The 21,486-nt window shown below is 36.6% G+C and overlaps 2 protein-coding genes across 6 annotated transcripts in view; one reads left to right on the top strand and one right to left on the bottom strand.

Annotated features, from left to right (window-relative positions):
• Positions 1-108: 108 nt before the first annotated feature.
• LOC141435141 (glycerol kinase 5) lies at positions 109-16,835 on the bottom strand. Its single transcript, XM_074097724.1, has 11 exons — positions 16,566-16,835; positions 15,861-15,954; positions 14,861-15,030; positions 14,638-14,727; positions 12,579-12,693; positions 10,701-10,903; positions 9,432-9,663; positions 8,856-8,950; positions 8,378-8,541; positions 7,613-7,746; positions 109-6,285 (listed from the first exon to the last, which is right to left on the bottom strand). The coding sequence occupies exons 1-11, from the start codon at positions 16,665-16,667 to the stop codon at positions 6,023-6,025; spliced, it is 1,662 nt and encodes a 553-aa protein (XP_073953825.1). The 5' UTR covers positions 16,668-16,835; the 3' UTR covers positions 109-6,022.
• A 474-nt stretch (positions 16,836-17,309) lies between these two features.
• The window catches only part of Crtc (CREB-regulated transcription coactivator), a 38,741-nt gene continuing 34,564 nt past the window's right edge, over positions 17,310-21,486 (top strand). For 3 of the 5 annotated variants that reach the window (XM_074097741.1, XM_074097740.1, XM_074097738.1), the window contains exons 1-3: positions 17,310-17,515; positions 18,005-18,166; positions 20,393-20,568. In XM_074097741.1, the coding sequence (XP_073953842.1) occupies positions 17,402-17,515; positions 18,005-18,166; positions 20,393-20,568 (452 nt within the window). In that variant the 5' untranslated portion in view covers positions 17,310-17,401. The remainder of the gene's footprint in view (positions 17,516-18,004; positions 18,167-20,392; positions 20,569-21,486) is intronic. The other 2 variants (XM_074097743.1, XM_074097742.1) reach the window with 1 other exon arrangement.

Genomic DNA, 21,486 nt, shown 5'->3' with positions numbered 1-21,486 from the left:
TTTTTTCACACAACTTATGAGACAAAACACTAATATTATTATTATTAGACAATATGCTCTGAGAAACAGGGCCCGGGAAGGGCCTACTATGCTAAAGAAAACCTGCGCTTAATTCCTCATGTCATTTTATTTCCAAAATATATTTCAACAATGACGTATTAACAAAATCTTACGTAGGAATATTTTTATGATACCTACACCTTTCCATTACATGGCAAGAATTGAAAACCAGTCGCGTACCTACTTAAACTAAGTTCACAGATAATCAACAAAAGCAATTAAAATAATACTTATCTATAATTTTTAATTAATAATATTACATTGAGCTTTTAGGTAAAAAAAATATTACTAATATTAAACCAACATATTGTCATCTAGGTCTATCTAGCTTTTATTTTATGGTCATTTAATGATTATCAATTCTAATGATCCAACACAAAAGCACTGAGCATTTTTATCTAGATACAACATCGACAACAACACAAGTGAGCAATAAGTATAACTTCAATTAATCGTTGCGCTTCTGTTTATACCCCACAGAAGACAAGGATATAATTTTTCAACTGAGAACATTTCATTTATTTAATCAGACTTTCATAATATCAAATACATAATTTTAAAGAAGACTTAATTTAGCCGCCGCGTTTCGGTCTTTGCTTTTCAGTCGTACGCGAAATAACTATGTTGTCAAATGGAACCTTCGAATGTCATTACAGGCTCTGAATAATACGCTAGTATTTAAATTTGAAATGCCAGCAACAATCAACCCTTTCTGACTAGATGTGTTAGAAAAAGAGAGAAGCTCCAAAATCGCGTGGCACTTGTTGTTTTGGTAACTCAACGTGAACAATTGAAAGGGACGCTGCGTCCTGCGTTTCAACTGAAGTGATATTTTATTGCATGATCGATAAGATGTACGAACTTATTCAACGTTTCAAAAATAAGTACTACAGACTCTTATTCTGCTGCAATAAGGCCGTAGTAACATATTTTTGAGCGGTTCGAATAAGTACTTATTTTTGAACTTGACTGTACATGCACATGTTTTTTACTTGAATAATTAATCATTTTAAAATTTTATAAGTTTTAGGGGCTGTTTCACCATCCATTGATTATTTATTTAATCGTATGGCATACATTTAAAATAGACTTATAATATATAGGTACATACACACACTCTTTGCAGCGCTTGATTAGTGTTAAGTGACGTTTAAATGTGATGCCGTCTCTATTTGTTTTGTTCGAATAGACGGAGACGGCATCACATTTAACCGTCAGTTAACACTAATCAATGGATGGTGAAACAGCCCCTTAATATTGAAAGATAATTTTATTTACTATAAATAAATACAAGAAGCGTCGTTTTATAATAAAGCGATATTATAATAACCTGCGCAAATTAAACTACGAATTGTGACTTGCAGCCAGATTGAATTCACATCAATTGTTCTGTCTATTATTTATTATTATTAAACACCACAATACATAGGTACTTATATAGTATGTCACCTACATACTAGTGTTAAAAATTAAATATTCAATAAAAATAAATAATAGATAACAATCAATTTTAAAATTAATTATTTAATCGTAAAGGTTATATTAAGGCTTCTGCACAATATGTTTACACACTCATACATCACAGAAGTATTGCACAGAAAGGTAAAATAAACTCGTTTCACAGTGTCATGGATAAGTAATATTAAAAAGGAAACGGTGGTTTGAGAAAAGAACTGTTGGGTAAATAAAAAAACTAGGTATTCGGTTTAATTCAAACCGAAGCGAAACAAGCAAATCGCTACATATACTTTTACGGTATTGTTTTTTGTATTGCTTAGGGGTCATCCATAAAGTACGTCACACATTAAGGGGGGGAGGGGTCAAGCGATTTGTGACACAGGAACAAAATAATTGCAAATTTCATAGCAATACGTGTGACAAGGGGGGGGGGTTCTAAAAGGGTCAAATCAAAACTAGTGTGACGTACTTTATGGATGGCCCCTTATTAGTTTTTATATTTCATTCATTTATTATTGAAAATCATAACTCGAGCACGGATGGACCAAGAAGAATCTTTCACTAAGGGGCTGTTTCACCATCCATTGATTAGTGTTAACTGACGGTTAAATGTGATGCCGTCTCTATTTGTTTTGTTCGAATAGACGGAGACAGCATTACATTTAACCGTCAGTTAACACTAATCAATGGATGGTGAAACAGCCCCTAAGTATGTTCAATAATAATAATAATATATTTGAATATGCCTTGACATACAGGTAAGATATTTTAAGAATTTGAACTACACTTAAATCTTTATATTTTCAATACAAAAAGCAGTATGCTACTAAATTTAGAAAGAGATATGTATTTTTACAAATTATATTTAGTTATAAATTTAAATAGAAGTAAGCTTAGATTACACTACTTAATATTATTATGATTGCTGATAACAATATGTGGAACTAAAGTGTTTAATTATAGCACATTAGTAATGTTTTGTATCTTTAGAAGGAGTATTATTATAATTTACAAGGAATAAATACTCGTAGGTAATTATATATTGATAGATTAGTAATTCAGTGTGTGGAGCAAATAAATGTAGTGATGCTTAAAACGCACGTTAACTTGATTATTCACAGATAACATATACATTATTATAATTTACACACAAATCATGACGAATGTAGTCAATTTAACAGTCTAATTCCGCGCGTACAAAACATGGTAACGATATTTTACACTTTTCCTAAATATTCTAATCAACAAAAATGTGTTATTATTAATTTAAAAATACATCACTTGATATTTAATGAGGCTTCCAACCACTACCACCTTATGCTAATTACAACAATGCAGGCTGTCACAAGCTACGAATAAATAATAAGTCAGGTAGCGTAACTAGTACTCGTACAGTCAAGTGCAAAGATATCGACACGGCCAAAGTTGCAAAAATATATATACACGACCTTAATGTTAAGTGCATAAAGCCGTGTATACATATTTTTGTAACTTTGACCGTGTCGATATCTTTGCACTTGACTGTACATCTAACGTTTCAATGACGTGTCATATACTAATAATGACGGATTGATTTTTAAGTGACTTAGAGGAATAGGAGGAGGTTATCAATTCGGTTGTATTTTATGAACCGATTTGAAAAAAAAAATTTTTCGTTTGTGTATGAATACCTCTAATTAAGTCCCATAGGCACAAAATCAGGATTTGATGATTGGATCCTAAGGAAATCGAGGGAACTCTTCAAATTTTGTAGGGACGCCTATGGTAATTTGGATATATTTAGTAGTAACTCGCGCATTTGCTCTTGAACATCATCATTTGATGAAGTGGAACTAATTATAAAGACAAGTGAAGACCACAGTTGACCACCGGAGTTAGGTACTACTCAATAACAAATATTTCCCGGGTTTAATTTTTATTATTTTAACACAGTTGCTAAGCAATTTATGCTCCTCGTAATGCATATGGTGAAATGGAACGGGTGGTGAAGCACCAGGACTCTTGAATAATGAACGTCTCTGCATCGCAAAAAGCAATCTTTCATAAAAGGTGATGAGCAGTTGACATTAAACTATTGTATCTTATATCATTCACACCAAAAATCGTGAAAAATATAAAGACTGTTTGTACCTATTCTTTGGGCGATACAGGAAAGAAGAAAGTATGAAGAGGGATGAGGAAACTGTCATTTACATTATGTGAGCCATAGACCAGACTTGATTTTGCATAATACTGACCATCTCCAACTGATAACGTATTTGATCATTTTTGAATATAAATCTAATTTTACGACTACTTACTAGTGGACAGTGATCCATGGACATTTTAATTTTGCATTGTTCCTGCACCACTTCATAACACACGTTGGCATGATAATTTAGAGCTGTCCACAATCAAAAATGCGAAAATTTGACGTGAGCTCACCAAACTTGCAAAATAAATGTCAGTCAAAATTAAATGACACGCATGCGCACCTTAGCACAGGACACACTTAGGACACAGTTTCCATTTTTATAACGCAGTTACAATTCCTGACATTATTTGTTCGTAGGTCACAAGTCGTTAAAATGTCAATAGTGCAAGTAGTATTAAAGATTTTTCTGTCATGTCTAACTTTTCAGACAGGCCTAAACTGGGCTTAAGACTTATATTGTAAGTAATAGATCGAGCGCAGCAGTAAAATACTACCTGCACGATTATCGTAAATTAATTACAGCCAATAAGGATATATGCAATTTGAGCCGAGGCAAGAATTTTGCTGTCTTATTTATCACAAGTTATTGCGCGTAAGAGATCAGTTCTTGGATTATATGTTAGTATGGTGTTAAGTTTTATTGCCAGCTACAATTTTTAATTCAGGCAGAAATTGCGAGCTAAAGCTAGTTTAAAATAAAAATATACAAAACTACTTATGTAATTACTATCAAGTCTATTGTGACAATATGTACCCTTAACCTAAATATAAAAAAATAATCTTAAACCCACATTGCACTTTATAGGAAAAAGCTTACCATACCAACTACATCTACACTTGGGTTCTCTAATTTTTCACCGAAAACATCTTTCCCAGATGATTCACTTCCCCACTGTTTCACATGAACAAACCATTTATTTTTTAAACTGTAAGTTCAGGATTGTTATAAAATTAACCTAACATAAAGGGTTCCACATGATAGTTCTGAAATACAATTCTGAACAACTAAGTATTCAGGAAACTAAAACCGTAAACTTAGTTTCACAAAAAAAATTTTTATTCGACTGGATGGCAAACAAGCAAGTGGGCCATATGAAACAGTTGGGAAATTAATATTTTTGTCGATGATACTGCAATGCCGTGTAACCTACAAAACTTGCAAATTTGAGATTTCGCGGCGGGTTTATAAACAGAAATATATTTATTTTTAACCCCTCATATGCGGTAGGCATATAATTTTTTGACAGCTGGGTTAGTGATGCGACTCGAGTCGGATTTTGTGACTCGTGCCACTCGAGTAATTTTACTAAGTCACTCGAGTTGTACTCGAGTTTTCGACTCACTCGAGTAAACTGCTTACACTCCTTACAACTCGAGTAAGAATTCATCACTCAAGCTGATTTTTGATTAGTTTAGATTAAGATTTTTTTTCTGTTTAAAAAAATATACCTCGTTGAGTTTCTTGCCGGATTAACCGGTGGTATATTTTTTTGATATTCATAAGTGCTTGTTATAGCCTAAATTGAATAAAGATATTTTCACTTTGACTTGACTTTGAATACCTGTATTAAATTAGTACTAAGTATTTGGTAATATAAAATAAAATACAAAATATTATTTTATTTACCTTATTTATGTCATAATCAACAAAAGAAAAGAAAATAACTTTTTACGACTAATTAACCGCGCCGAATTGATTCTGTAACTCGAGCGCAAAGGAACTCGACTCAATTTTTTTTTTCACTCGAATACAAACAACAACAACAAACAAACAACATCAACAACAAATTCACTCGAGTAAAAAACGGCTCGAGTCGCATCACTAAGCTAGGTTGCGACGACTTGATTACGTGACCCTACAAGTTTTATGTCAGCGGCCATTTCGCTTATTTTTTCGTTTGTGTTGAACTTTTTCATTTTATTGTTTCATCGGCTCAGCTAGCCAGTCGACTTTCGACTTTCAGTGGTATATAATAAAGTTGAAATAAAAATAAAGAATCTTTGGCACGGATACGTGCTAACGCAATTCATGAACTGGCACGGATCCGTGTCTAAGCATACGAGGGGTCGCTATCCTGAAAAAAAAAATGCCTCTAGTCAGAAACGAGTTGAGTGACATTCTTGGTCACGCGGCTTTGCCGGTTTGGACATTTTCGATTTGAGAAAACATTTTCAGCGAAAAGTCAGGATCCCCTACACTTGAATCTACAAATCAACCAAATAATACAGTCTATCTAAGTCAGGGCAAGACATATATCACCTACTGATCGGCAAGCACGCAAGGAATGCAAGCAAGCAGACAAGCCACCGCTATTTGGAATGTTTGCTGTTTCTTTTCTTCTTTGAGTTAACCTTGAAACTGTTCTGTGGGGTAAACGAGTTACTACTGGAATCTGAGACAGTGTTTATGGATTGTGAGGATCTGTTGGCTATGTACCAACCGCACATGCGTTTAACGGCGTCTTCCCAGCGCGAGCAGGTCACTTCGTACGCCTTTTTAACTTGCGGCCGCGGGTTGAACACGCACTCTACTTTGCGAAGTGACTTTAGTTCTTCTTTTGACTTCCAGATACCTGAAATTCAAAATTGGAGTTGACGATGATGATGATTCAGATATCATCATCCCAGCCTAATATACGTCGCACTGCTGGGCACAGGCCTCCTCTCAGAATCAGAGGGCTTGGGCCGTAGTTCCGGACTTCACACACACCATTGATTTGCTTCGCAGGTTTGTGCAGGTAACCTCACGATGTTTTCCTTCACCGCAAACCTCGTAGTAAATTTCAAATGTAATTTCGCACATGAATTTCGAAAAACTCAGAGGTGCGACCCACCCCACGATCCTCTACTTCAGAGGCGATAGGTCAAACCACTAAGTAAATAAGTAATAATTAAGTGAGTAAGTAGTAGCAAAAAAAAATACTTACATTTAAGTTATTTACTAAGTTACTCACACAATGAACAAAATTCTCCTTTCAATTAGGGTTTTCACAGAGGCGAAATATCGCTAGATGGCGTTAGTATCGTGAGGTCCGTTTGACGTTTGCTTCTTCTTCTTCTTCTCTTTTAAAATATGGCTTTTCTGTCCTAATTAATAGGACAATTTCGCCAGTGTCAAAGTATACTCTCTTTGAGAGGGACGTTGTACGGTGGTTGTAGTTTTTGCAACTTGATAGTAAAATTCCAGAAACCACGTGGACACAACTTGTGCATTAAAAAATGTCAGACACGAGAGAAATATAGAATTTTGTGATCACTGTTCACTGTTAAGGTAAATCGCCGCATAAAACACTATCAAAATTATACTTCAACTAGCCAAAGAAAGAGAAATAGCAAAATTAGATATTGTCTACATCCGCCATGTTCGAATGCTACAAATCGACGACGTTTGCTTGCGATTGGCTCATTTAGTTATTTAACCAATCACGAGCAAACGTCAAACGGATCTCTCGATACTAACGCCATCTAGCGATATTTCGCCTCCGTGAAAACCCTCATTGCCTTCCATACATACACAAACGATATTCCGAGTTGAAAATACTAATGGTTAGCATATTCACCACGTCGTATAAATACAAGCATTCAAGCGGTATTACGTACAGTCCAGTATAAAAATATGAACTTATCCAACGCTTCAAAAATATGTATCACAAGCCGCCTACCATATTTTTGAATGGTTCGAATAGATTAGGTACATATTTTTGCACTCGATTCACCCCTGGCAAGTCTTTCAGAATATTTCCGACCTTCTACATGTAAATATAAGGCGTCAAGTAATTTTTAATTTTGGGAACGTCTAACTACAGATACGAGTAACTATTTGGTTTGTGATCTATGAAAGCAAAAATATAATTATCTATGGGATACAAATGTTATGTATGATGAACGGGTAGTACCTACCCAGTTGTAAGCCGACGACGTGTGCGCAGCCCAGAGAAGACATTTCTGTGTGTAAAGGCCGCTCCACACGGAGCCCGGTGAGGTCCGCCACTAGTTGAGCAATAAAGTCGTTGTTCGACACGCCGCCGTCCACTCTGAAAATATAACAATTTATTTAGTTAAAGCCATATAAAATTAAAGCTTCTACTTTACTTACTTATTCTTTTGCTAAGTGTTCTAGCTTATAAAAGTTGACTAACCCCCGACATTGTCATTTCAAAGTTCAATATCTCAAAAATAGCTGAACCGATTCTAATGAAACATAGCTAAGAACCACCGCAAGGAAACTAGCTTTCACGTAAAAAAAAACTGTATCGATATCGGTTCATCCGTTTGAGAGCTACGATGTCACAGACAGACATTAACGTCAAACTCGTAACACCCCTCTTTTTTACGTCGGGCGTTGAAAAGACATTGAATTGTACTATGTGTTCTTTGCAGTAAGCTTGCTCTATTATGTTTAAATTCAAGTTTTGCTAATAGTTTATTAAGTAGAAAAAAAAATATCCTCGAAGCGTCTACTTCCACGATCCTTTGGGAACATCAGGATAAAAAGTAGACTATGTGTTATTCCAAATTTCCAGCTATCTAAATGTCATCCAATTATGCGTCCAACTGTTTTAGAGTGAAGGAGTAAGAAACATACTTAATCACATACACATATGCACGCATTCACACACACACACGAGTATAATATTAGTAGGAATTTCGTTGAATTAAGAGCACCTGATAATGTTGAACTCGTAAGAATTCTCTGCGCGCACGCAGTTATACAGCTGTGCTATTCTGAAGGCGAGGGACTCGAGCACCGCCCTGACCAAGTGGGCTTTGGTGGTCGACGGCTTCATGCCGACGAAGCCTGATGCCGCTGAACCATCGTTATATGGCGCCTGTAACGACAACGCAAGTAAGCTAAGTTTATACTGTATCTTAAAAATAATACAGAATATAAAAGTTCATATTATATTCTGGTCGTATTAATAATCGTTCGTATTAAGTACTTATGTACGTAAGTTAACCCGTCAACTTATATGGGAATCCTATGTTCCGCCAACTCTTCTGACTTATTAAGGACGAAATTAAACAGACTTAGATGACGATCAACCTTATTGTTGACTCTCCAACATCAGGTAACAAGTTCAAGTGTTTTGATGTCCTTTGTGCTTAAGGCCTTGAACAATCTCCCATCGGTTTAAATTCTTACCCCTAATCCACTGAAGGCTGGTATAAAATAGACGCCGTCGGAATCGGGTACAGATTCAGCTATCTCCGCCGAATCTTGAGGGTTGTCAAATAATCCTGTAAACAAAACATTAGATATAATTTACATGCACAGAGAGCATACGTTAAACAGTCTTGACTCATTTGCATGGTGCTTGAACCCTGTGATAACGTTGAAGTCTCATGCTTACAGTTGAACAGATAACTACCTGCCTAAGTTCAGTGCCCACTTGATGACAGAAGCCGTGTCATTATTGGACCCCTCTGCTGAATACACTAATTCTGAACCCATAATCGGGTAGAGTCCAGACACGTTTAGCGTGAGGCAGGGACCCTACATTGACATTAAAGGCCCACAACTGAAATTATTACTTAATCTCTCGCGAGACGTATTGATAAAATTACTAAATTAAACAATTCAACTCACGATTAAAAGCCAAGAACGGTACGACTGGTTTTGATCTTTTCGGAAGACCTTTTTCATAAGTGGGGGGAACTAGTCGGACCGTTCCTGGCTTATAATCGTAAGTTGAACCGTTTAATTTAGATAGCTACTTGCCTAAGTTCTGTGCCCACTTGATGATAGAAGCCGTGTCGTTGTTGGACCCCTCCGCCGAATACACCAATTCAGACCCCAACCGCCAGCCCACGATCGGGTAGAGTCCAGACACGTTAGCGTGGGGCACGGAGCCCGTGTTGATGTTGAAGAAAGTGCCAGTTCCCATGGTCAGTTTGACGTCGCCGACGTCGAAGCAACACGAACCCCACATCGAAGCTGTTTGGTCAGCCATCTGGGAAATCAGAGACTTTAAATATTTAACTTCACAGACTCGACACTGCTGGGCCTTGGTGAGTCAAGGCAAAGCGTTTTATTAGGGATCTGGAGCGGAGTATGAAGGACAGGGGCGGCGACCCGCGGTCCGGTTCTTATCTGTTGCAGCATATATCTTTAGTGATTCAGCGGGGTAATGCGGCAAGTATTTATGGTACGTTTGGGTCTGGATTGCATCGGTCCGGGGATAGCTTTGGGGTTTAGGTTAGGTTAGACTAATGACGAAGCATGTTGGGGATATTACGTTGTTAAGTAAGTTTATGGTGGAATTTCAAATAAATATATGTTTAACATAAACTTTACAGACAGAACTAATAAGGCGGTATTCGACGACCAAAGCTGGATCGCATAACAAAGTACAAGTAAATATTATTAGCGATTTTGTATCAACGATTTATTTTTTTAAGCCTAGAAAGCTAAGCTTTTTAAGCCGTGAAAACGGCCCTAAAAGGAACAGAAATGTGAAATTTCATTTTTATGACATGCTTTACGGTGAAGGAAATGAATTAAATAGATTAGTTCTGTTTTGTGCTTAACTTTGGAAATACAAACTGAAATATAGATGCACAGAAAAACCAGAAAAATAAGACCAGCACTGGGAATCGAACCCAGGTCCTCGGCATTCCGTGCCGCGTGCTATACCGCTACACCACTGCTGGACAACGGTACAGACACGAATTTCCCCTATGCACCACATATCTCAGCTTGTTTGTTTCTTATTTAGCCACTTAAGCAGTGACGCTAGCGACATCTATACCGTAGCCCTCATCGAGAAACTTTCGGCATTCCATTGGAACTAACCGCTCACCCGGACAAGAGATATCGTTATTAAGCAATCAAATTAAGATTGTTTTTTTGGAATCTTTTTCTTAACTTTGGACTCGATTTAGAAAGAACTTTTAAAGAAATAGCCCTTGATTATGTTTCACAATATATATATTTTTTGCTTGTTAGTTAGGATTTTTCCGCGAAGGTATTCTACATATCAATACTTACGCAGCTCCTAATAGGTATAGGCTTTCCCCAAATATCGGGGGTCGTGGAACCAAAGTGTTCCCCCGCGGTGTCCACGACTTCTGGTAAAACCCCCCGGGGGATTTTGAACAGTCCGAGCGCCCAGCCCCCCCATTGCATGCAAAAGGGGTCGAAGAACCCCGTGGCTGAGGCGGAGGACACATCTGTTACGTGAATTTTACCCCCTGTGACAAAACAAAATGGCCGTCAATATTAAAAGTTAACTTCGCTGAGTGTTAGTAGGTATATTATGTATGCGATCGGGCATAACGGCGGTCCGGTATGTATAACTTTTTACTGTACATGAATCACATGGAATTAACAGACAAAAGAAACAAAGACGAACTTATCCCCGTTTAAATTATAAATTTCATATTTTAATAATAATAATACATACAACTCTCTATTGTACTAAATGAATATACAGAAAGGTTACAAAAAAAGTGCAAAGTACAAAGGCGGACTTATCCGTGAAGGGATCTCTGTTAGTTTTTTTTTGGTTTAAAATAATTGGACTAGTATCATTTGAACTTTTCTGTATAAAATAGGAGCAAAATGTAAAACTTTGTTATAATTTGACATTCACATGGACGTAGACACTCCCATTTTGGTAAGTACAGTCAAGATTCAAAGCTTCAAAAAAATAGTTATCACACTCTTATTCCGACGCGGCCTTATAAGGCCGTAGTAACATATTCTTGAGTGTTTCAAATAAATACTTTTTTTTGCACTTGACTGTACCTAAACGTAATCAATAATTAATTTTGGTTATAAAAAAGTGTTTTTGATGCTTTTTTTAATTGTTTTTCCGTTAAATACTTAAATTCTTAACGTTTACGAAAGTTTTGTTTAGCATTAACTAGTTTTAAATACGACGCAACATAGTCGAGGCCATCCAGCAAGTTAACTTCCCGCCGCGGGACCCATAAAATATCATAAAACCATTAGTACGCGTCAAACCAGTCCCATGAATCTGCATTTTAATTCAATCTCAATTTTTATGGAAGCCACAGAGTTGTGGTAAAAATAACGAAGCTACGAGAAGAGATAAATTATGGAATGAGAGAGAAAAGGAGCGAGATTACGAATTACGTATTAGACAAGGATGGAGTATTTAACTCGTTGCTTTGGATGTGACGGCATTCGAACAGCAGGGCTACTACGAAACTCGAAGTTCGTGTCGTGCGGTCCCTCTCGCTCTCGTATTAAATACTATAAGTGTCAGAGGGACCGCATGACACGAACTTCGAGTTTCGTAGTAGCCCTGCTGACTTTGCAGTTATGTTTCGTTTCGAATCACTTGATTCCTGACCCACGATAGAACCTTCTCGCAGTATGTTTCATAACGGTTTAATTATCTAGCAATGAGATGACACTGAGTACAGTTTTAATTTGGGAATTTATGGACCCATTTAAAGTTGAATATTTAGTCATCTTGTATGACCACTATTGTAAACGAAGGGTTTCTTTTTCCTTTCGATATATATTTTTATTAATATGATATGTCACTTCAAAGTTCAATATCTGAACAATTACTGAACCGATTTTGATGAAACATGTCTAAGAACCATCGCTAGAAAACCTGATTTCAAATTAAAAAAACGCATTCAAATCGGTCCACCCGTTTAAGAGCTACGGTGCCACAGACAGACACACATAGCGGTCTAAAGTATAACACCCCTCTTTTTGCGTCTGGGGTTAAAAACGAGCTGGCGCGTCCCAACAGAAAGCAATCACCACCGTCCATGGACACCCATAGCATAAGTTGAATTACTGTAAGTGGAATTACGGATGCGTTGCCGGCCCTTTGATAAAAAAACAGGCCCGTATACGGAACCATAACAACTAGAAAGTGTTTACCTGTTAGTTTGTGCAGCAGCCAAGTATCCAAAGTCCCGAACATGACGTCATCTTTTTTTACGGCTTCTCTCAATGGTTCGATGTTTTGTAACGCCCAGCTCAGCCTCAAGGTTGTCTGAAAAGAATTTACTGTGAGAGGTACTTAACCTGTGACCTGTTGACGAATGTTATTGTTCATTCGTTAAGCAGTGCTGTTAATTTGTTACGGCAATCTGTCGCCATAGATATGCTATTGAGATATACAATGGGCATAAAAACCTGGAACCTCTTCAATAGATTTTACTATGATTTCTTTGGCAGATGTATGGAATTTCATTTTTAAGACAGTAGATTCGCTATCTGAAGTAATGCCAATGCGGATCAGAAAAAATCCAAATTTTCTATAATAGTACCTACAACTTGATATTAATGTCTTCTTGGGGGCATCCATTAATAACGTGAGGCATTTAGGGGGGGAGGGCGAGCCAAAAACCACCCAATCTCACGTGAAGGACCTCTCCACGTTTCAGCAAATTATCATGTATTTTTAAAAAAAATATTAATAATAATAATTTATTTGTCTGTAAATTAAAGCACTGAATAACTTATTTTTGAGATGTCGTGAGATTTGGGTCGACCCTCTCCCCCATCTCCTAATCTCACGTGAGATTTTTCAAACAAATTTATATCAAAAATATGGGGAAGGGGGTCGAGCAAAATCTCACGACATCTCACCAAAAAAATTACCAAAATTACCTCACGTAATTGATGGATGCCCCATTGACAACAGATTTGAATCGTATATTGTTTCGTATTTTGGTTGGCCATGTATGTTACAATGCAACTTATAACAATAGTTATGCATATTGAGTACAATGGGAGTCATTGAAGATCATCGCAGCGCATTTTCGCCTTGTTGTCAAGTCGCACAACGACCTTACGCAATGCATACTCATGAACCCTAAATACGTATTGGTATAATGAATTATCTCCAGAGGGTGATATTACGTGAGCAATGTAGCATTTTAACTCATTATTACTTTTAATAATGACAGTAAGTAAAATCATTTAATTTTTTACTGTTGACATTATATTTGGATTAATGTTTATGACATCAGATAACGACTTTATCTATAGGTACTTTACGAATATAAAAAAAGTAAATTTTGTTACTATGATTTTATACAATCGTAGTCAAAGATATCTTTAAAAATTTTACTACCTTGTCGTTCTCACTTCGTGTTTAAAATTTTGTATGAAATTGTCAGATGGCATACAGAGACAAGATACTAAAATGTAAGGATATCTTTGACCTCCACTGTACCACTGTACAAAGAAACATTCGAAAAGTTCACTCTTTTTCTGTGGTGCTACCTGTTCAACCTTAAAAATACTTACACTAATAGAACTAGGGCGAGTTGGAAATCCAAAGGCCTTTGCCCAGCAGTGTGACATAACAGGCTGATAAAAAAAATAGACAGCTACACTTTCCCTGGTCAATTAATCAATCAATTTATTATGAAGTGTGGTTTACATATGCTACTTTTGATTCATCTTAGGAAAGTGCAAAGCTACCGCAGATTTTATCAAAGCGGTCTTTTAGCCATTAAGCAACAGGGCGAATTTAGGGCCCTGTTGTATCGTAAAAAGAGTCAATGACATTAACAACAAAGTCTTTTTTCTCAGGTAGGTATTAACGGGAGCATATTGGACTTTCGGAAGCTCCCATGACATCGAGGTCCTGGCTGTGATCAGCAAGCTGCAAGGTAACACCCACAGGGTGCATAAGCGTCGCGGCGCTGGCACTGCCTACTGTCACTACACACTATAGGGCTCTGGGGCACCGGCCCCATGTGTCCTAATATTATGAATGCAAATGTTTGTATGTGTGTGCGTGCGTGAGTGTGCATGTGAGTTTTTATTGCTCCTTCGCGCTAAAACGGCTGGACGGACTTAGATAAAATTTTGTATGCAGATAGCTGGACGTCTGCCATAACACATAGGCTACCTTATTTTAATCCTGAAATTTTCACAGAATCTGTGTGAAATCCCAAAATATTAAATGCTAATTTATACTTGCCTGTGTATTCATAAATTTCAATACGCTGCCAGCTCTGAATTTTTGACTTCTCATAATTAAATACAGTACATATGCACCAGCTTTAAACAACTGCAAAGAAGAAAACAAATGAATCCTATTAATAATTCTATGGAACAAAATTTGTATCAACTTTATCAGATAGTTTTTCGATCAAAGGATATTTAATCTACAACATGACTACATATCATCAACAAGTTGCTACCTTCCATGTATAGGACTCATTCCATTGGTTAACAAGTTTGTCAGCCCTCAAGTCTTTCCAAGTAATAAACCTGTGAAACGGTTTCCCTGTCTCACGAGACCAGGTGATGAAGGTGCTTCGTAGAGTGGATATACCCATTGCGGATATTTGAGCTGCTGTGAGATTGGCATCTAAAACAGTGAATAGAGAATCATAATTTCTTTATATACATGTGATGTTATTTTTGATTGATTTAGCTGAGTTTTAATAAGCTTATAAAGTTTTTTTCTTTTTTTAATAATTGGCTTCTGTCCGTTTGGACAATTCTGCCAGTGTCAAGGTTGCGAGCTACACATGATCTGAGTCGAGATTAGGTATTGTTATTGATATAGCGGCACTGTGCTGTCAAATGACCAGTAGGGTTAGTTTGAGGTACCTACAACAATAACAAAAATTGATAAATTTCTTGGACAAATACTTGTTAGAACAAATAAAAACACATACAGGGGGACACAATTGCAAGGGATTATAGCTTAATGTTAAAATGGGAAACAAATTGTGTTAAGACATCAACAAAGTTAGAGTTTATGAATGAAAGCATGGTCCTAAAATTAGCTGGCATAAAGTTTGATTCTATAATCAGGAAGAATCCTAAAAGCAGCTAAACAGTTAAGAAGTACTTGAACCTTAAGTTTTGAGATCTCTCTACTTGAGTATAAAATATGAATGAAAAATGCATAACATGTAGGTACTTAAAACTGATAAAAACTGCTTTTGTGATAATATATTATTATTATTCAAATGACTATAAATTAAATTTAATATCAATTATTAATGTATTATTTAAATGACTCAACCTTGAGTTTATAAATAAATATCAACCAAAGTATTTATATCAACTCATTATACTTTGTAATAATGAACATTAGGGCGAAGTTATTAACAAACTAAAAATATACCTATATATAAACAAATCTGTGTGACATTGGTGTTGTCCCACAACTCATTCATACAAACATACCTTTGAGAGAATTGGCTACTATTTGCTTAATTGAATTCCATAGCTCATCAGGATCAATTTCAACAAAACCGGGACTTGGGTAGTGCAAAACTACCTGGAAATGAAAATAAAATACATTATTTCAGATGTTTTTTATTACCTCCTAAAATCTGATATTATCCCCTCCACCTTCCAGGGTTTTTTCTATGGACACAAAAGTTCTCCCAAATTTTTATAGTTTTTTTTTCTATTTCAAAAAAGTTGCATATTTATTTTAAAAGGTCTTTCGGCACTGGAGATACTTAGGTAATTTACAAGCAAATCGATAACTGTCTATAACTATGCATATAAACAATTACAATGTTACTGGAAATAACAAAACATTAATGATAACTTGTACAGTAATTATTACCCTTTACACTTATGAAAGAAACGAATCAATCATTTTATAAGTAGGCCATTGTAGTGTGATAAAGTTTTAGTATTACAAATAGTTCTTTCAATATTTTATCTATATGTGCCAAAATTAAATACAATGGTGAATAATAATAAGTTTGAATTAGGACTTATACGTGGCGTGTAAATATTCGTTTTTATTTTATTTTTGTTACGTTTTCAAGAGCGAAATACTATTTCGTAGAATCGAATTTACGTATGAGTTTAATTTAATTAAATGTAAAATAGTTTTTCCTTATTTTAACTTTAGAAAATATTTTACAGACATACCTGATCAACTGCACTTCCAACTGTTTCGGCTTTAGAATTATAAATAAAAGACCGAATTGTGGTGGTACCGATGTCCAAAGTCAGTACATATTTTTCCGCCATCGTACAGTATGTATGCTTGACATAAAAACTTTAATTGGTAGCTAGCACAGTAGTTTCATATTCTATGTAATAAAAAGCAATTGAATTAATTTGCATAATTTATTTTTCGTAACACGCGAAATCCACCAACATTTCAGCACTCACACTCATGCACGTCAGTTTTGTGCACTCAACTCACTTATGTCATTGTGACGTGCGATTGACAGGACAGACCACCCATAGACCAACCGAATGTCAAATGTGAGTCTTTTTTTTGTAATCCGTACATAAGAGAGATGAACTATACAATCTATTTTTTTCATAATAATTTAATAAAATAACAATGAAATTTAATAGTAATAATAATATCAGAATAGCAAAACGGAATATAATAAAAAAATAGCTACCAAAAGTATTTATGACCTCTTGAATAGTAAATCCTCTTTGAAAATGCAATTATTTTGTAGCTTATAAAAAAATAATGAATAAATACAAATAAACCAAAAGTTATGTTCAGTACGATTATTTTCAAATGCGATTTCAGATGCGAATAAGATAATTAAATTTTTGAATTCTTTTGTTTCTGTTATTGTCTTTGCTTATACATAGACTTGTAGTGTAGATTATTTAAATAATAGCAATAGCAACATTAAGTTTGCTACTTGCGATGCGACATGACAGGCAAGCGCGTTTTGGTCCTACGAACGAATAAAATTGTGATGTAAAAAGGGAAAAACTGTTGTTTGTCAGTCATCATGGCGAACCCTAGAAAATTTAGTGAGAAAATCGCCCTTCATAATCAGAAGCAGGCCGAGGAAACGGCTGCTTTTGAAAAGATTATGCGTGAAGTTTCAGACGCAACCAATAAGGTATGTCGCCTATTTACTCAGGCAATCGCTTCCTGGCCGTCAAATGTGCGGCTGAGACGTAAACAATAATTGTTGCAATATTCATATTGCGACTCAATAACTAACTGACTAATTAATCTTATCTAAATACAACTGTTATAACTGCTCTATAGAAGCTTAGATAATTTGTCATTGTCAGACTCCTATAACATTTATGAAGAAAACAATGCAGCATTTATGTGTTTATAAGGCGTCCCTTAGAATGTTCCTATGTACCAAATAAAATAATGATTTAATGATTAAATTCTAATTAGAGTCTTATTTGTTTTCAACATTAACAGAAATTTTAGGTGTCTTAAATATATTGATAATTAATTATAAATATCTACTATAAAAGGCCATATAACTCAAGGTCACCTGGCATTTTCAACAGGTGTTTCTTTTTATATGTAAGTAAATTAACTGTTAGTTGAACATTGTGGCTAGATTGTTGAAGAGTCATGGTTACAGGTAAACACAAGTAGCCGACGTGCTAGAGTCAAAGCTCCTAAGCCAGTGGTGAACAATGACTCTATGCTCAGGCCCTCACCGGTGGGGTTGGGCTCGTTCCGCAGTGGCTCCCTGCCAAATGTGGCTGCACCACAGGCCAGTGCGGAGCCCGAGAATACCAAGGTTCTCCCCTGGACTCTTGCTCGTTAAGATTCAGATCTTGTTGTAGACTGCTATGTTTTTCTTTATGGTAGTGGTGCAGTTGTAGATGGCTATTGTTGATTCCCATTTTATTATTTTATTTTATTTTAAATTTAGTCATATAAACTGTTATGAAAATAGTGTAGGCAATGTAAACAAGTTATAAAATAATTCTTGGAAAAAAATACAAAGGTCAAATAAATCGCTCAACTTTAGGTGTTAATTGAGTTGGCACCTTGTAAAATATGCATAAGAGTTACTAAATAAACTTAATGTCTGTCATAATAAACACATTGTTAGGCACACAAATGTGTGGAGCACAGCAGAAAGCTGCGCTCAAACTCATATTTACTTAGTGCCATGTGGCCGAATTATTTTTTTTTATGTTAGCTCATGGCATTGGCTTCATCTGCTTGCTGCTATACACATTAAATAATAGTATTTAAGGTTATATTACCATCATTGTTGTGTATGTATTGTTTGAATATAGAAATGTTGCCATCTAGGAATTTTATAGCCCTTTGGCCCATTTTTTAAATTAGTGTTTTATTTTTGTGGGATGCTAGTTTATCTATGAATCAGCATGTGTTTGATTGTAATGCTTATGAGCATGTTATTAAGGTTCAGAATGTTATCATCAATTGATGAATGTAACCCCTTTTAAGTTTTGTTTTATAGTTATCACATTACTTAAACTTCATGTATTTGTTTGCATGAAACTGTTGTGGAATTAACTGCCCTTCTTGTTAGAATTATATATTAATCTAAACACCTCATAGACAAAACAAAACAGGAAACATAGATGAACTAACTCTGTGACTCGAACAAGGTTTTGAATATTTCTATAGAAATTGTTTTTTTTTTATATTTGTTCTCAGGTCTTGGATGTTCAATATGTATTTAAAAATGTATTTATCTATATAAGTATGTTTATCCATTGCCTAGTATCCATAGTACAAGCTTTGCTTAGTTTGGGACTAGGTCAATTGGTGTCATTTATCCCATGATGTATTTATCTATTTTATTTTTGATGTTGGATAATGACAGATGCTTCTTTTATTGATTTTTATAATCTCAGTAATCTTTATTGAATTTCGCATTCATGAATCATAATCATGAATTAATTATTCTTCTTATCTTCTAAATGTTGGAAAAGTTGATTACTGAAAAAATATAATAATTTTAATTACCTACATGCCAAAGATATTGATGGGGTAGTAAATACTCTATTTCATATCCTGTTCTTAAATGAGGCCTTTTGTCAATTTTCATTGATATTTTATTTTAGTAGTATACCTATATATTTTACATTTGTATTTATCTTAACAATTATTGTTTTTGTTTCTCCTGTTATTTATTTCCGCCACCTACTTTGACGTATTTGTATTGGTGTCTTCATCTAAATGGCTATCTGGAACAGATTGTTTTAAGTGTAACAACCACCTGTGGTCTACCCTGCATTTTGCTTCTGTATAAAATTATTGTACCTATCTACTGCTAAGTACTGATACATCTACGCCTACGCCTACGCCGGCTCCCGTTGCTCCCAATTCATCTCGGGTGCAAAAAGATACCTACGCGCAGGCATCTCGCCGCCCGCCGCGCCGCCCGCGCCCCTCTAAACTGCAAAGGGAACTCAGGAGCAGCCTGCGGCCGCCGATCAACCAGCGCCGAAAGTTATTGCGCGTGATGATGGCTTCACTCCGGTAGTGAATCGGAAACGCCGTCTAAAGCGCAATCGCAATCAGCGTGGGACCGTTCCTGCAGCGTCGTCCTGTATTCAAGCTGCAGTACCGAGGGTGGGCATCTACCTGTGTCGGTTGGACAAGAAGACGACGCCTGAGAAGGTGTTCGAGCACGTCCGCGAGGCAGTAAAGGCCCGGTTACAAGGAGCCCAGCTAGAGCTGTCCATCATCCCGCTCGAGTCTAAAAGGGCTATCAATTCCAGCTCATTTAGACTCCAAGTGCCTGCCAAGCACCAGCAGATGTTCCTGCGCTCCGACTTCTGGCCGGAGGGTGTGGTGTTCCGTCGTTTTAGGGTAGCGACGAAGACTACGTTCAAAAATCCCTAGCTATTCATAGTTTTTTTTCTATGTATTTTATGTCTTTTTGTTTGTATAATTTGAATTTTACAGCGCATTGGTGTTTACTGTAATGCTGTAATTTTATGTTGGAATAAATAAATAAATCTTATTTGTTTGTTAACAGCCTGAAGAAGTAACGTTAGCAGCACAGTATGGTATGGCCGGCGGGCGGAGCGGCGGCGCGTCGCCGTCGCGGTCGCCGGTGCAACGTGGGCGCGCCTCCTCCTCCGTGGGGCCCATGCGGCGGCCCGCGGATCGGAAGCACGACACAAGCCCCTATGGCAGCACGGTGTACTTGAGGTGAGCTTGATATTTTTCATCACACTTGCTCGTAAACAGTGTCGTAACATGCAGGCTACCTTGGTTGCAACCCTCCAAATAAAACCCTCGACCTTAATGTGCTTGTCATGAAACCCGTGGTCGGTAAATGAGTCATTGCGCGTACAAATTTTCTTGTCATGAAGCCCAAGGTCGGTAAATGAGTCACTGCCCGTACTGATGCTGCTGCGCGCGCAGCTGCAGGACCACATGCACACGCGGCTCAGGCACATGCTGAGGTAGGGGGAGGACGACGCTGCCAAGAGCGCAGCCTATGGTATCGCCAATATTTGGAAGAATTATATTTTTTCTTTTACAAATATAAAATTTTACTCGCAAATGTGATGAAAAACATTGTATGTCGCACGGGCGGTACAAGAATTACGAACATCGACTCATTAAAGCCCTCAGTCTTCGACTTCGGGCTTCTAATAGACTCTCGTTCGTAATTCCTTATTTACCGCCCTTAAGACACAACGTACTATTTCAACACACTTGCACGTAAACAGTATCAAAACATTCAGGTTAACTTGGGCGTAATGCTCCATGTAAAACCCTCGACCTTTTGTTCTTGTCATGAAACCCAAGGTCGGTAAATGAGTCATTGCGCGTACTAATAGTGCTGCTGCTGCACGACCAGCAGGAATACCTGCGCACGCATGCAGGCACATGCTGCGGAGGGGGAGGGTGGCGGGGTGCTGGCGCTGCCAAGAGGGCAGCCAGCGGTATCGGCAATTTTTGTAAAAATATTAGTTTTTCTTTTACAATTTACTAGCAAATGTGATGAGAAACATTGTATGTCGTACGGGCGGTACTAGAATTACGAACATCAACTCATTAAAGCCTATGGACTTTCGTTTTTAATTCCTTTTTTACTGCCCTTAAGACACAATGTACTAT

The sequence above is a fragment of the Choristoneura fumiferana genome, chromosome 14 (assembly GCF_025370935.1).
Source record: "Choristoneura fumiferana chromosome 14, NRCan_CFum_1, whole genome shotgun sequence".
Lineage (NCBI taxonomy): Eukaryota > Metazoa > Arthropoda > Insecta > Lepidoptera > Tortricidae > Choristoneura > Choristoneura fumiferana.
Note: the sequence above shows the minus strand (reverse complement) of the source record. Positions and strands in the feature narration are given on the sequence as shown.